This window comes from Moschus berezovskii, chromosome 11 (genome assembly GCF_049115385.1).
Source record: "Moschus berezovskii isolate FMDL1 chromosome 11, NW_MosBer_1.0, whole genome shotgun sequence".
NCBI classification, from domain to species: Eukaryota; Metazoa; Chordata; class Mammalia; order Artiodactyla; family Moschidae; genus Moschus; species Moschus berezovskii.
In genome coordinates this window covers 11,330,004-11,345,318 of record NC_142470.1, presented here as the reverse complement: position 1 = coordinate 11,345,318, position 15,315 = coordinate 11,330,004, and the positions used below count along the sequence as shown (strand labels likewise).

The following is a 15,315-nucleotide window of genomic DNA, read 5'->3' as shown; positions in this document are numbered from 1 at the left end:
AGACCAGGAGACTGGGCTGAGGGAGGGGGGTCCAGGGCCACTAGAAGATGAGGGACTCATTTCTGAGGAGGCTCAGGTGGGCAACAGATTTGCCCCCCAGGCCCCCCACCCCGCCCCATTTAGGGAGAGCCAGCGGAGGAGGCCATGCAAATGCTCGTCATGAAGAGCCTGCTGTGCAGGCCTGTGGGCTGGGGGTGGGTATGGGGCGCTGGGTGTTGCTCTGGAGGTGGCCGGCGGAGCGGGTGAGGCCTGGCCCCATCAGCGCAGGGTGGTGGCGGGGCTCCTGCCCTCCTGCAGAGAGGCCCTGAGGAGGAGTCCCTGCTGAGGACGCTTTCGTTCGTGGGCTGTGGTGTGTCCTTCTGTGCCCTCTCCACCACCTTCCTGCTCTTCCTGGCGACTGGGTAAGGCAAGCTCACCACCCGCTGTGGCACCCTGGGCCCACCCCGCCCCTTGCCAGCCAGCCTCCACATCCCTCCTGGGAGGGCATCCACCCTTGGTCCAGGTAGACCCCGGCCCAGGGCCCTCCCCTGGGGCTGTGGGCCCCTGTGGAGCCGCCCTCTCTGCCTTCATCAGCCAGGTCACCCGGACATGGGTGGGGCTGGGGCTGACGGGGGTGCGGGCTGCTGGTGGTGTCCCCGTTAACACCTCCCCTGTCTGTCCAGGGTCCCCAGGTCAGAGCGGGCCACGGTCCACAAGAACCTCACCTTCTCCCTGGCCTCCGCTGAGGGCTTCCTCATGGCCAGCGAGTGGGCAAAGGCCAACAAGGTGGGCAACCAGCAAGGGGGGGCTTCTGAGCTCAGGGATGGCTGGGGAAACACCTTCAGCCTTTTCTGGGGTGCCCCCATCCCCGCTGTCCCACATCTGCACCTGGCTCCCTTTCCAGGGAGGAGTAAGGCCTAGAGAGGAAAACTGAATGTTGGAGCTGGGCCCAGGGCACTACCCGGGGACCTCACCTACTCAAACTGCTTTGGGTTGGCAATGCCAGGCGTGGACAGGGGACCGAGGGCGGACCGCACCCATAACTGGCCTCGGTGGGGATCACCCACCCTCCCATCCAGGTGGCCTGCGTGGCCGTCACAGCTGTGATGCACCTTCTCTTTCTGGTCGCCTTCTTCTGGATGTTGGTGGAGGGGCTGCTGCTGTGGAGCAAGGTGGTGGCCGTCAGCATGCGCCCCGGCCCTCGGATGCCGCTCTACTACGCCACAGGCTGGGGTGAGGTCCCTCTGCCCCTCACCCTTGTTCTGTTCCCCTCGGCCCTGCCTTGCATGGCCTCCGTTATGTCCAACACCCACCGCCCCATGCCCATCACCATCCCACACTCACCTTCTTCAGCAGCACCCAGCACCACCCAGCGCCCAGCACCCATGTCTTGACACAAACTCAGCTCCATCAACCTCCAACTCTACCCAACTCCAGTTCTTAATCCTCCTCCACTTCGACCACGTCAGCTCCTGGCCTCCAGCACCGCCTCCCTAATCTGGGACCAGCTAAGCCCATGCCAGTCACCAGCCTCCAACTCTGCTGATTCTCAGCCCTAAGGCCTTGACCCTGTCTCAGCTCTTCCACTTCCCAACCGCTCAGGGCTCCAGTGCCACCCACAAGTATCAAGCCCACCCAACCCCACTCCCTTGGTCACCCAATGCCGCCAGTACACCGCTACTGTGGGACGGCTGGGGGCTGGCTCCCAGGGAGGACACAATGGGTGGCGTGGTCCTGAGGCCACTTCTTATTCCCCTAGGTGTGCCTGTGGCCATCGTGGGCATCACCCTGGCCGTGTCCCCGCATGACTACGTGGCCACTGGGCACTGCTGGCTCAACGTGCACACAGATGCCATCTGGGCCTTTGTGGGGCCCGTGCTCTTCGTGCTGACCGTGAGCGGAGAGGCCTGGGGCCCTGCCGGGGAGGGACCTGTCAGGGGAGGGGGAGCCCCTTCTGCTCTCTGACACCGGATCTCCAGGCCAACACCTGCATCCTGGTCCGTGTGGTGATTGTCACTGTGTCCAGTGCCCGGCGCCGTGCCCGCATGCTGAGCCCACAGCCCTGCGTGCAGCAGCAGCTCAGGATCCAGATGTGGTGAGACCCCAGCCTGGGGGAGTCAGAAAGAGGCGGAGGAGCCAGGTGTGAGCATGTGTGAGTCCCGTGAGCGCGTGTGTGGCCATGTGCACTCATGAGTGTAAGGCTATAGATGGGTGTGTGTGTGCAAAGTGTCCGTGCTGTGTGTGCACACGTGCTCATGCGTGTGGATATGTGGATGGTAATGGAGCCTGTGTGTATATGAGGGGCGGTGTAGACACCAGCCACCCTCCTGGGGACTCACCATCTGCAGAAGGCACTGTCTCTGGTGGAGACAGGTGGAGGGGACCCCCAAAGGAGGCGGTCTCTAGAAGTTCAGGTTCAGAGTGAGAGTCTAGGTCTCTACCCCCGCCGGAACCCCATTACTCTATGGGACCATATCCTGTTGGAGGGGCCAGCCCCCACACACACCCCAGGCCTTCCTTTTTGCCACTCTACCCTCTGCCAAAGGAAGGACAACCCAAGCCAGTGGGGCCTTGAAGAGCATGGTCACCCCCCGGGGGCCTTGAGGAGGGGGAAAGGAAGCCCTTCCAGATCCATGTCCCCTGGACCCACTGTCCAGGCCTCAGCCCTCCCCCTGGACAGCTGACACTCCCTTCCCTTGAGCCAGGCTTGGGATGAGCCAGGCTTGGAACTGGGATCCCACCTTCCTAGCTCCACCACCCCTACTCCCTACCTCTCTGGGTGTCTGAGCTCTCCAGCTACACCTAAGTCCTGAGCTGCGGTCCCCGGTCTGCAGCTCCAACCCCTCTCCAGATGCTTGCCAGGGACTGCCCTCCCCAGAACCCTGTGGGGACCCCCCCGGGCCCCTGGCCTCCCCTAGCCCAGCCTCTGTCCTGCAGGGCCACAGTGAAGCCGGTGTTGGTCCTGCTGCCCGTCCTGGGCCTGACCTGGCTGGTGGGCATGCTGGTGCACCTCAGCCCGGCCTGGGCCTATGCTGCCGTGGGCCTCAATTCACTGCAGGTACCTCCAGGCCCTGGGCCACACAGTGGAGCTCCACGGGCATGGCGGGCTGGTCGGGGGGCTGGAGAGGGAGTGTCCTCTCTCTCATGGTTGTCACCAAGGCAGTGGGGACACTGCTGGGAGGAGGACGGGTGAGAGGGGACTGGGTCAAACCTCCAATCAAACAGCAGAACCTCAGGGAGGATTTTGTGGCCCGTTAGACAGTTGAGAAAGCTGAGGCCCAGAAGTGGGTGGCTAAGATGCCTGGCACCCTGATGCTCAAGGGCACAGCAGAAGTCCCAGCCTCCAGGCTGTGCTCGAGCCACTTCAGGCCTCGGCAGGAAGCTGAGGAGGGGGAGAAAAGGGGGCCTCTCCCCTTGGGGTCTGCGGGTGGCCTACTGTGGGGCAGCATGGGCTACTCCATCGGTGAAAACAGCAGTTTAGAAAAGGTGTTGGTTGGAAGGACATGACCCATGTCAAAGAAGCAGCACCATGGGACTGCAGAAACCCCACTGTGTGCCTTTCCAGTCACATGTTCTGGGGCCACCAAAGTGGGTCAGACTGGCACCCTGTCCCAGGAGGTTTGCAGATCTATGGGGGACTTGGGCATGGACACAAACAGCCACCACCCAGGGGACTGAGTAAGTGCTGGGAGGGAGGTCAGTCCAGGGAGAGCCCACCCTGCCCCTCGGCCTCCCTGATATCTCCAGCACCTCTTTCTGTGGTCTGCACCAAGTGCTCCAGGGTCCTGGTCCATGTTATTGTCTCCCCCTGGGCCTTGGGGACTCGCCACCCTCTGCCGACAGGCGTGGGAATGGAGAAAGGAAAGAACAGATGTGGTGGGGGAAGCAGCAGACAGCTCAGGAAGGATGGAGGTCGTGCCCAGAGTGGGGCCGGGAGGGTGAAGAGAACCTGGGGTTCCCACACTCTTCCCAAAGAAGCACGGCTCCCGCAGACGTGGTGGGGCTGAGCAGCTGGGGACACAGACGGACACGGAGAAGCCCTTCTTCCAAGCCCCGCACTCCCAGAGCTCCACGGGCTGGAATCCCAGCTCAGCCCACTTAACGGAGAGACCTGCCCAGGTCTCTCCACCCTGCCTCACAGTGGGGAGGGCAGCAGCCTCCTGTTGCTATGACAACTACTCCAGCTCCATCCCTGCCTGTGGCCCTCGGGTGGGCAGACCTGCAGCCACAGGGCCAGAGCCCGTCTCACCTCCCGCTCAGGGCAGGCCCGTCCTCTCGGTGTCTCATTGCTTCGTCTCTGAGGTTTCTGAGGTCCCTTCTCGGTCTCTCGGGCTCGGGCTCTGTCAGTCTCCTCTCCCTGCCCCCTTCTCCTCTGGTGTGGGTCTTACCTGGCTCTTCCTGGACCTCTCTCTACATCTCCCCTTCTGCTGGGCTCTGACCCCCTGTCTCTCGGTCCCTTCCCCTGCCTCTCCCTCTCTCTGAAGGTCACCCCTCTTGCCCCCCGTGCCCAGCCAGCCTCAGACCTTCAGGTCTGGTGAAAGGCTGCCTCGTGAGGGGTCAGAAGACATGAGACCTGAGCCCGCTCTGATGTTCCCGTGACTGTCTCAGGGCAGCTCCCAAGTCGGCTCAGAGCCCCGTTCTCTGAGTCCTTCCTGGAGCCTCCCTCTCCAGGCCTGGCCTTCCCCTCCCCTCTCTCCCGGCATGCCTGCTGTTTCTCCATGTCGTACTCTCCCCGCTCACCCTCCAGCCTCATCCCTTTCTCGCTCTGTCTTGGGGAATAAACTGGGCAGGACCTGCCCCAGGTGACCAGGGAGAGGGATGGGCCTGGAGGGATTGAAATCTGCCCGGACTCGTTTATTTGCTCTTAGGGGGGATTTCTTTCTGTCTGGCCTCTCTGCCAGGTTTTGTGCTGGAAGAGCAGAGCCTCAGTCCTGTGACAAGTTGGGACTCACACCTTCCATGCCTGAGGGTCTTGTTGGAAGGCGCAGACCAGTGGAGACAGGCCTCAGTTTCTACATCTGTATAAAGGGAATCATAATCTCCACCTCATGGGGTCACTGTTGGGTTCCATTGAGATGGTATTTGCAAAGGGCAAAGCATAACCTGGCGCAAGATGGTTTCATTCAGCTATTCAGCATGTTCTTCCCCGGCGCCTCCCCTGTGCCCAAGCTGGGCTGCATGCAGAGACCGTGGTGGGGCACAGGATCAAAGAAACCACCCTTGGAGGTGTCAGCCTGGGGGCACAGACAGAAACCAAAGCCATACAACCGCAGTATCGTGCAATTGAGGCTGAGGGGCACAAGGGGCAGTTGGGGTCGTGTGGGGAGGCAGGGTGGGTGTTCCCTGGAGGCAGTGGTGCTCAGCGAATGCCTGAATGCTGCATGGGGAGAGGGGAATAAAGTTTTAAGTTAGGGGAGCACAGTGAAATCAGATGGAGGGAGATGTGGGGTCGGGGAAGCTGGTGAGAAATGGGGCAGGAGGGAACATGGGGGCCAGACCATGCAGGGTCCCCAGAGCTGGTGTGAGGAGCTCAGACTTCCACCGAGGCCTTGGAGGATGTTAGACAGGTTGCTGGTGTGGTTGGAGTGAATGTTTGGGTATGAGGAGGTGGTGCTAGTGGTAAAGAACCTGCCTGCCAATGCAGGAGACACAGGTTTGACCCCTGGGTTGGGAAGATTCCCTAGAAGAGGGCATGGCAGCCCACTCCAGTATTCTTGCCTGGAGAATACCGTGGACTGAGGAGCCTGATGGGCTACAGGCCATGGGCTCGCAGAGCGACTTGGCACAAACACTGAGTCAAAGGAGATGGGATGGGAGACGCTGTGCGGAGAGCTGCGAGGAGAGCCCCGGCCGGGTGTGTGGGGCTGGGAGCCCCGGGGTCTGGCTTCGGGGCAGCGTTGGGGCTGGTAGCCACCCACTTGGTGCCTGGGAGCCGCAGAGAGTAGTAGGGCTCTGGGGCTCCAGTTCTCAGCCCTGGGAAGCTAGAGGGCCTCAAGGAACCCACATCCCCTCACCTGTGTCCCCTTGTCTGAGCCTCAGGGGAGGAATTGTTGCCTTTTGCGTCATCCAGGTGGAAGGTGAGGGAGTCCCAAGCTCCACCAGCCACCTGCGGGTGGAGGCCCACGCTTAGGCCTGGGACACATTGCTCTGTCCCCACCCCTGGCCACAGGACCCTCTCCATCAAATGGGGAGAATGAACCTCCCTCCACCCCCCACCATGGAGCTGCTGTGAGGGTCAAACACGCTGGTGCTTGGTGAGGGGCCAGGGCTTTGTAGTCCTTGAGTGTGTGGGGAGGAGCCAGCTGTGACTCAGCCTTCACACACAGCAGGAGGCAAGTGCTGGCCGCATCCCGACTTGCCAGATGAAGAAACAGAGGCTCAGAGAGGCATTCAGCTAGAGGAAAGCTGAGCGCCGAAGAATTGATGCTTTTGAACTGTGGTGTTGGAGAAAACTCTTGAGAGTCCCTTGGACTGCAAAGAGATCCAACCAGTCCATCCTAGAGGAGATCAGTCCTGGGTGTTCATTGGGAAGACTGATGTTGAAGCTGAAACTCCAGTACTTTGGCCACATGATGCGAAGAGCTGACTCATTTGAAAAGACTCTGATGCTGGGAAAGATTGAGGGCAGGAGGAGAAGGGGATGACAGAGGATGAGATGGTTGGATGGCATCACCAACTCAATGGACATGAGTTTGGGTAAACTCCAAGAGTTGGCGATGGACAGGGAGGCCTGGCGTGCTGTAGTCCATGGGGTTGCAAAGAGTCGGACACGACTGAACTGAACTGAACAATCAGAATGCAGTGAGGTCCCTGTCCAGGTCTGCGGTCCCTGGACCTCACTTAGCCTTGGAGCTTCAGGAGGTGGTGAGGCCGTGAGGTCAGGGCAGGTCAGGGGGTGGGGTGTGGAGGGATAGAGGGCAGAGAGGCTGCCTAGTGACCCGAGACTGAAGGCATGGGATCCGGCAGGGCCAGGCCCTCCTGGTTCTCTTTGCCATGGAATGCCACAACTGCTTGCTCCCCATTGCGGGTTGGTGGACAGGACAGGACTTGGGTTCACTGGCCAGTGTCTCTAAATGTCTCCGGGGCTGTCTGTGCTGTGGTGCCAGGCCAGGCAGTGGGAGATGGGGGCCTCCCAGGCGGTCACCCACCCTCACCCTGGGTCTGTCCCCAGGGGCCATACATCTTCCTGGTCTATGCTGCCTACAACGCAGAGGTAAGTCCGGGGACACTGGCTGCTACCGGGGTGGGATGTGGATGGGGGCAGGTAGGGCTTACTTGTAGGGGGCTCTGCACCCGGCCCTTGGGGGTCGGGGAAGGGTCCCAGCCCTGCCCCTGCCCCCTCCTGCAGGTCCGGAGCGCCCTGCAGAGGATGACTGAGAAGAAGGCAGCAGAGGCATTCACGGTGGGCAGGCCTGGGCACCGAGGGGTGGGAGCTCCCCGCTCTGGCAGGGATCCCAGTGTTGATGCCCCTTCCTTTCAGGCGCGCTCCAGTCCCACGGGCCCGGGGTACTACTCGAGACCCTCATGTCCCTGGGAGGTGGCCAGGGACGACCCCAGAGTCTTGGCTCCAGTGCAGAGACACCTGGCTCTTAGAGGTAAGACCACACCACCATCCAGTCCAAGTGCCACCCAGTGCCCCAGTCTCCCCAGTGCTCAAGCCAAGCATCTGAAAGACAAGGAGACAGGCCCAGGGAATTCTGTGACTGCAGGGCCTGGGGGATGGCTTCTAAAAGGCTCCTTTCCTCCTACCACCTCCACCACCAGGCAACGGGGGTCCCTGGTGCCCAGCCCAGAGGCAGAGCTTGCCAGAGTCACCCTCCCTGGGTCTCCATGCAGAAGAAGTGTAGGGGGTTCCTGAAGGCAGGTAGATGGATAGGGTTCGGCGCTCTGAGACAGGGCATAGGTTCAATGACTTCAGGGTCAGGCCAGGAATTTGTATGCGAGCTCCCACTTCTCCTGCTGTGTGCCTTTGGGCAAGTTACTTTCCCTTTCTGAGTCCTGGTTTCTTCAGCGCTAATCTGCAAGGTGAATTTTTGAGTGGATTCTTAAGAGTTTTTTTAATAAATGAGGTCCCTATTCAGGGTAGGGGAGCAGAGAGAGACAGCCTCCTACCTCAGTCTCCTACAAGTTCACCTGCTCAAGTGTCTTCCCCCTTCTAGGAACCCACGGCCCCAGGATCCCCACAACCTTCTCCTCCATTGCAGAACCCAAGAGACCGGTGAGGCTGGGTCAGGGGTGGCAGGGCTCACCAAGGGGCTGGCAGCTGTGACCAGAAGGGTTAGGGAAACCACAGGGACCAGCATGGGGCTGGGCCGGGGGCTTCTCCTGGGGACCTAGGGGGCCTCCTCCATCAACTACTAGACTGAAGGGTGCTGGGAGCAGCTGGCAGAACCTGAATGCCAAGGCCTCCGGGGGTGGAGGAGTCATCACCAAGGTAGCCAAGGGTCCCAGAGCCAGAGGAGCAGAAGGAGAGGGGGACCACCCCCTGACAGACCTCCTCTGTCCTCAGGCCGTGGAGCTGACAGCATTCAAGGTTTCAGGTACGGCTCCCACACCCCGGAGGGGTGTCCCCCCTTTTCCCTTGGTGCCCGGACAGTCCCTCAGCCCCACTGTGCGGAAATGAAAGTGATTTGAGAAGCGACCCCACCCGGCAATTTGAGAGGCTCTTCTGTCTCATTCTGCTCCTTGTTGGTGCCTGAAATTCCCCCACTAGCGCCGGGTGGGCTCAGTCAGTGCTCTGGGACCCTTTCCCAGGCCAGTGCTGCCGGGATGGCAGGGAACCTCGGGCCTGCCTGCCTCTGTGCGCCCCACGCCCAGCCAGCCTCCCCACCTCACCCACTCTCAGCGCTCTGGCCAGATGCCTAGTGGTCTGAGAGTTCTTCCAAACCCAACGAGGAACAAGTGCTTTCCCCACGGCCTCAGTTTCCCCACTGGACAGCTGATGGGGACGTGATGGGGTGGGGGTGGGGGCCTGTGGGTAGCAGGGCAGGGCCGGGGCCACCTGCTCAAGGAGCGCTCAGCCTGGCCCGAGGGAAGCCCCCGGAGACCGTGGTCCCTGGCAGCCTCTCTGAGCCCGAGTTCCCACAGTCTTGAACTGGAGACAAGCCTCTGAGGGGCCGACTCAGCACTGCCCAGCCTCTGAAAGCTCGGGATCTTTCCAGCCAGGGCCAGAGGCAGGTCTCTGGAGCTCTCAGTGGGGCTGAGCTCTGTGCTAAACCTGGGCATCTGGCGGCTCCTTTCATGAGGTGACTGGGGGTAACAGGGGTGTGGTCACCCGCCCACCGTGCAGCTCAGAACGCTGAGGCACAGACAGGAGCCCTTGAGGAGCCAGGGGTCAACCCCTGTCCACCCCCACAGATGAGGACACTGAGGCGGCAGCAGTCACGTGGGGTACGCCTAGGCACATCTGAGCCTAGGTCTGTAAGACCCCAAACTCCCGGCCGACCTGCGTCCAGGCGGATGTCCCAGCCCTTCCGTGTCTCAGCTTTCCCTTCTGCAAAATGGGCTGGAGGCGCCCCCTGCAGGCCTGCCGAGAGGGCGCAGGCATCCTGCAGATGAGGGGCGTGCCGAGCGGGCAGAAAGGCACTCTCCCACCCCACGCTCCCCACCCATCACCCCGCTGCACACCTCGGCTCCCAGCCCCCCAGCACCCGCCCCCGCAGGCGCAGCGTCTGTGGGAACAAGAGAGCTGCAGAGGCGCCTCTGCGCTCAAGTGACAGCGCCTTTGTCTCCGCTGAATGGGTGCGTTGCTAAGGCCCCTCGTAGCAACGGAGCCGCTTCCACCTCGGCCTCGGAGGGACCCCCATCCCGCACCGCCCTCCAGATGCCCTTGGGCCCCCCACCCCACCGCGCGACCCACTCAGGTGGCCCGAGCAAGAAGTGCAGGGAAGGGAAGGCTGCCTGCTGTGTGTCCCTCCCAGGCCTGCCCCCCCCTCCCGAAAGCACCCGCCGCCCCCCCACCACACCCCCCCACACACACCCCCAACACACACACACACACCCACACACACACCCTGGCATTGCAGGTGTTCTCGGTAGGGAGAAACTGAGGCTCGGAACGAGGCTGAGGGAGACTGCCAGGGTCACCCGGGCCAGAATCCCACCCAAAGTCTCCCCCCAGCCTCAGTTCCCAGCCCTCTCCCCATCTTGGAAGGGTGGGTCCCCATCTTGGTTCTCTGCCGGCCCAACCCACAGGGTCCACTTGCCTCCCAGGTTTCTAGAGACAGTGCCTGGGGCCTTTCCTACAAGCTCCACCTGGGGCCCTCTGAAAGCCCACCTGGTGGCCCCTGCCGACCTGCATGTGGACCACCACCCACTCCCAGGGCCTCAGCCTCTCCCTCCTGCCGGGGGAACCCCTGGCCCCGGAGCTCCCGCTTACCCCGCCAGGTGCCACAGCTCTGTTCCCAGCTTTCTGTCCGTGACTGCCCTCCCCTCTACTCTGCCCCTCCTGCCCCGAAGTTCTGACAGCCCCATGGTGTCTCTGGTAATAAACGGTACTGTAGTGACCTTTCCTTCTCTGGGGGTCACCCTGGCCTGGGGAGGCAGAGGGATGCCAGGCTCCCTGGGAGGAGGAAGGAACAAGCTACTGCTTTGACTTTGGGACTCAAGATGGACCCAATTTCACCATCAGGGTAGGTGGAGCCAACACTAATTAGCACCTACTGTGCACCTGGCTGGTGCTGAGCCTCAAACCACCTCAGAGTTACAAGTCCTTACCTCAGCCCTGAGACTGCCTTCACCCCTATTGTACAGAGAAGAACTCTGACGCTCAGGGAAGATCTCCATGACTCGTACCTGGGTCTCCTAGGCTGGGTGACATAGAGGTGAGGGGTGGCAGTCGCTGTGAGTGGGAGCCATCCAGGCAGCCTGCTCAGAGGAGGCACCAGGGCAGGTGGGGTGGCTTCAGGTTAGATGTGTCAGGGCTGCGAGAGGACTCCCAACTCGGAATCTGGCTATGGGACTAGGTCCCAGCATCACTGATTCTGTGGCCTCAGGCAAGATTCTTCTCTGAGGCCCAGTCTCCTCTTGGGCAGAGCCAGTTTCAGAGCGAAGGTGAGCAGGAATGGTGAGGGCTTGACACCTAGGTGGGACCCAAGGTAGGGGCCAGGTGAAGGAGAGGCCCAGGGTCTGGTCTTGGGGTGCAAGGCTGTTAACAGCATCCTGCTGACCTCAGCTTGACTCCAGCGCTTCTCGGGCCAGAGGCCACAGCGCAGTTGAGGAGCATCAGAACATCCCCTGGGCGGAAGGGGGAGGTAGCCACTCCCGATGCAGGTGAGTGGAGGTGGGGCAGGGCTGTATGAGAAGAAGCCCGAGACCCAGCAAGGTACAAGCTGCACCCAGTTCCCTCTGTGACCTCACGGTCACTTTCATCCTGGGCCCTGCCTGCACTGAGTCTGAGATACAAATCTATTCAGGGTGTAGCTAACCCACCGCATAACACAGGGGTTTGGGTATTTCATTCTGGGGCTGGGGGGGTTGAACTCCTGAAGCCCAGTCCATCATCTGCAGAATGGGGGACATCAGCCCCACTCCAGAGGGACATGAAGCCATCCCGTGTGTTAGTCCCAGTGCCTGGCATGCAAGGCACTCGAGAAAAGTTGGCCGCTGCCAAAGAAGGATGTGCCAGAGAGCGTGGGCACGCAGACCCTGCAGCCCAGAGGCGGCGATGTCTAAGGTCTCGAAGGTCCCAGGCAGAGAGAGAGGACAGCAGCCTCGGTGGGGAGGAGTGCAGTTCCTGCCTGCCCAGGGAGGATCCAGCAGGACCCCGGGAGGAGTGGTGGGCCGGGCATCACCGCTGAGGTTCAACACCAGGACACTCAGGCTGGCCTGTTAGGCAGAGCCTGCTCCCGTTACTGTGAGAAAGGAGTGAAGGGGCGGGGCCCTGGAGGAGCAGCAAGAAGGTGGCACTGAACTGGACGGGGCACCTGGTAGTCCCTACTGCCTGTGTTTGCAGTATCCTGACTCTTCACTCACCTCCGGAGGACCTCTGCCTCCCCACAAACCAATCATATGGCTGGGGGTGGAGGGTGGGAGCGGTCAGGGCTGGGGACCAAGGAGTCCTTTCCAGTCTCCCCACTCTCTGCTCCATACTCTTCCTCCCCCCAACACATTGTCTTTGCTCTTTAGCCAAAATAACTTCTCTTAGGTCCCCAAGGGCTTCCTTCATAGCTCAGTTGGTAAGGAATCTGCCTGCAATGCAGGAGACCCCAGTTTGATTCCTGGGTCAGGAAGATCTGCTGGAGAAGGGATAGGCTACCCACTCCAGTATTCTTGGGCTTCTCTTGTGGCTCAGCTGGTAAACAATCTGCCTGCAGTGCGGAAACCTGGGTTCGATCCCCAGGTTGGGAAGATCCCCTGGAGAAGGGAAAGGCTCCCCACTTCACTTAGGTCCCCAGACACTGCTGGTTGACACCCCTCCATCCATATGCTCACACTGTTCCCTCTGCCTGGACTGCCCCCAACTCTTATCGGGCTGGCGAACCCCTGGACATCCTTCAAAACCCAGTTTGGAGGACACCTCTGCTGTGAAGACGTCCTGTCCCCCCAGGAGCAGAATCAATCATTTTCTTATCTTGTGCAGTTACACAATGATTACATCAGATTACGATCTGAATAAGACAGTCTCCCCTACAAGACTGAACATTCCCCAGGGGCAGGAACCAGGGTATCTATTTCAGGGCATCTGAAGGTGCTACTGCCAAGGTGTCTGTCTGCCTGAGGCTGCCTCGCCCTAAAAGAAGTGCCTTTTCCTAATCTGTCCAGAGGCATGTGTGGAGCAGGAGTGACTCTAGGAGTAAATTAGGCTGGTCAAGGTAGGTCAAGGATGGAAGCTTGCATCTGTGGTTGGCCTTTCTCAGTGTGTGACCTTGGATAGGACAACTCATCTTAGTTTCCTCCTCTGTAATCTGGGGCTGCCACCTACCAAAGTGACTGCGAAGAGCGAATGGGACCAGACCAATGGACAAGGCAGGTGAAGTCCTGGAAGGGCACTTGGAGCAGACCGGAGGAAGCAGTCCTCAGAGGGGGCCTTGCTCACTGCTGCCACCAGGTGGCCTGGGTTGGGGGGGAAAGTCGGGGAATCAGTGAGAGGGGCCAGGCCCAGGACCTGTGGGTGGCTGCCAGCAGACAGAGAAGAAAGGGCCAGTGCCCTGAAGGCAGGTGGACCCCAGCAGATGGCTAACTAAAGTCCCTTGCCCTCTTCGGGATTATAACCCCTGCCTCATGGGACTCCTGGAGGAACAGTGAAATGACGGATGGCACACAGTAGATGCTCACTAAATGACTGTTCCCTTCTGCCCAGGATGGCAGCTGAGATGCACAGCAGGGTGGAACCGAGGCTGAGGCCCTGGAAAGCCCAAGTCTCTCCCAGGCCTCCAAGGGTTAGTAGGGGTCCAGGGGTGAGGTGGGACCCCATAGCGCCTGGTGTCCCCCTCCCCAGCCCCCAAACCCCATCTTGCCTCCCCCAAGCTTTGAACCAAAGGTTACCTGGGTATCGCCTTCATCCCATTTGGAGCACGGCCCTGCCCTAGATAACCCGAGCCTATTTGGGAGGCGAGAAGGCAATGGCAAGCCACTCCAGTACTATTGCCTAGAAAATCCCATGGATGGAGGAGCCTGGTAGGCTGCAGTCCGTGGGGTCGCTAAGGGTCGGACACGACTGAGCGACTTCACTTTCACTTTTCACTTTCCACTTTCACACATTGATGAAGGAAATGGCAACCCACTCCAGTGTTCTTGCCTGGAAAATCCCAGGGACGGGGGAGCCTGGTGGGCTTCCGTCTATGGGGTCACACAGAGTCGGACACGACTGAAGTGACGCAGCAGCAGCAGCAGCTTTGGCCCCAAAATGTAAATAGGCAAAAGTAGCTGGAAACTAATTGCAAAATTTATTCCAGGGCTGCAAGGGTTGGGGGGTTCTTAAGGGCACTTCTCATTTGGGGGCTGGGGGGTCCCCAGCCTGGCCAGGGGCACATGTTTCAGGAGAGAGGGGCGGGCACTGAGATAGGGTGCTGGAAGGCGGGGGCAGGGGCGCCCAGCGATCTGCAACTGGGCAAGCTCAGCACAAGCTGCAACCGCATCGTGAAAGCAGGACAGACCGTGCACGCCCGGCCTGGAGACAGAGGACACTGAGGCCTCTCCCTGGTGCCTGGCCCTGGAGAGGGTCCTTCAGGACATAGGAGAAGAGTTGAGGTACAGCTTCAAAGGTGTGCAGCGAGGAACCCAATGGGACGGGGCCAGTGAAAGACGGTTCATCAGCAATGTCCCTGATCTGAAGCCCCGTACGCTCTCCCCAAGGTCATCCCGATTCCCACCCACAGAGACTCTGAGCTCCCCACAGGCCATGCTGCTGTTCACCTAGTGGGGTAGGGGGACAGACTCTTCTCTGCACTGGAGTGGGGGCTCAGGAATAATGACCCAGCACCACCCCTGGGGTACTTGGTATGAGGGTGTCTGGAGAGAAACCACGGGCTGTCCTCGGTGCTAGTACCCCCATCCCAGGCTCAGTCCTCCGAGCTGTCCCCTGCCCCTCCACATACATACCTTTCAAGGAGCATCTAAATTAAAATCAAATAACAAAACAAAAAGAACTTCTGACTACAGCCTTGCAGATAAATACCAGCCAGGAGGGCCAACTGTCAGCAGGGCTGGAATGCTGGTTGTGCCAAACCAAAGTCCTCTGGCGGGAGAGGGTTAGAAAGATGATTGTAGCAAAATGCTTTTCAGATAACAACGTGTCAAAGTTCTCCCCTGCAGACGTCAGATGGGGCAGAGGGTTTAGGGAAGAGGTCTTTTTGTCCTAACCAGTCTCCCAGTGTCCTCCAAGGCCCAACAGTCCCTTGCCTAAGTTTGCAAACTCTGTTATCCTTAGTTTACAAAACAGAGGGCGTCCCTCCTGGTCTCCAGGAGGGGGTCTGGAGACCCTCTCCTCTCCCGCCCGCTGATGTCCACTCAACCTCTCTCTGCCTCTGCTCCCAGGAGAGGATGAAGGGACAACCTCTGACTCAAGGGACATTGAGGCCCACCAGGGAATCCGAACCTCCTCCCTGGGCCTGGGATCCAGACTCCAGGACAGACAGCTGGGTGCAAGGGAGGGAAGGAGTGGCTAGCAGCCACCTCCTTGGGGCACTCTGAGTGGCAGGCAAGTGCCAGCGATGAGTGGGGACCACCTGCCCTCAGCCAGGCCCTGCTCACCCTCACCTACCTTCCCAACACAGGGCTTCAGAGAGCTGAGGGGCAGCGGCCTACGTGGTGGGGTCCTGGGTCAGCATAATAAAAATAAACCACCTGGAGGCCGCAGGGGTGCTGCGACCCCTCCCCTGGCCCCGGCCGAGCCCC

At 60.4% G+C, this 15,315-nt stretch overlaps 1 protein-coding gene across 1 annotated transcript in view; it reads left to right on the top strand.

Moving 5' to 3' along the window:
• ADGRD2 (adhesion G protein-coupled receptor D2) overlaps positions 1 to 14,338 on the top strand; it is a 30,056-nt gene extending 15,718 nt beyond the window's left edge. The window contains exons 14-29 of the mRNA XM_088841765.1: positions 298 to 401; positions 663 to 765; positions 1,059 to 1,212; positions 1,739 to 1,872; positions 1,959 to 2,074; positions 2,917 to 3,037; positions 7,151 to 7,192; positions 7,328 to 7,381; positions 7,460 to 7,574; positions 8,139 to 8,197; positions 8,489 to 8,519; positions 9,269 to 9,369; positions 9,619 to 9,720; positions 9,803 to 9,858; positions 10,192 to 10,365; positions 14,275 to 14,338. Coding sequence (XP_088697891.1) covers positions 298 to 401; positions 663 to 765; positions 1,059 to 1,212; positions 1,739 to 1,872; positions 1,959 to 2,074; positions 2,917 to 3,037; positions 7,151 to 7,192; positions 7,328 to 7,381; positions 7,460 to 7,574; positions 8,139 to 8,197; positions 8,489 to 8,519; positions 9,269 to 9,369; positions 9,619 to 9,720; positions 9,803 to 9,858; positions 10,192 to 10,365; positions 14,275 to 14,338 — 1,530 coding nt within the window. The remainder of the gene's footprint in view (positions 1 to 297; positions 402 to 662; positions 766 to 1,058; positions 1,213 to 1,738; positions 1,873 to 1,958; positions 2,075 to 2,916; positions 3,038 to 7,150; positions 7,193 to 7,327; positions 7,382 to 7,459; positions 7,575 to 8,138; positions 8,198 to 8,488; positions 8,520 to 9,268; positions 9,370 to 9,618; positions 9,721 to 9,802; positions 9,859 to 10,191; positions 10,366 to 14,274) is intronic.
• The last annotated feature ends 977 nt before the right edge of the window (positions 14,339 to 15,315 follow it).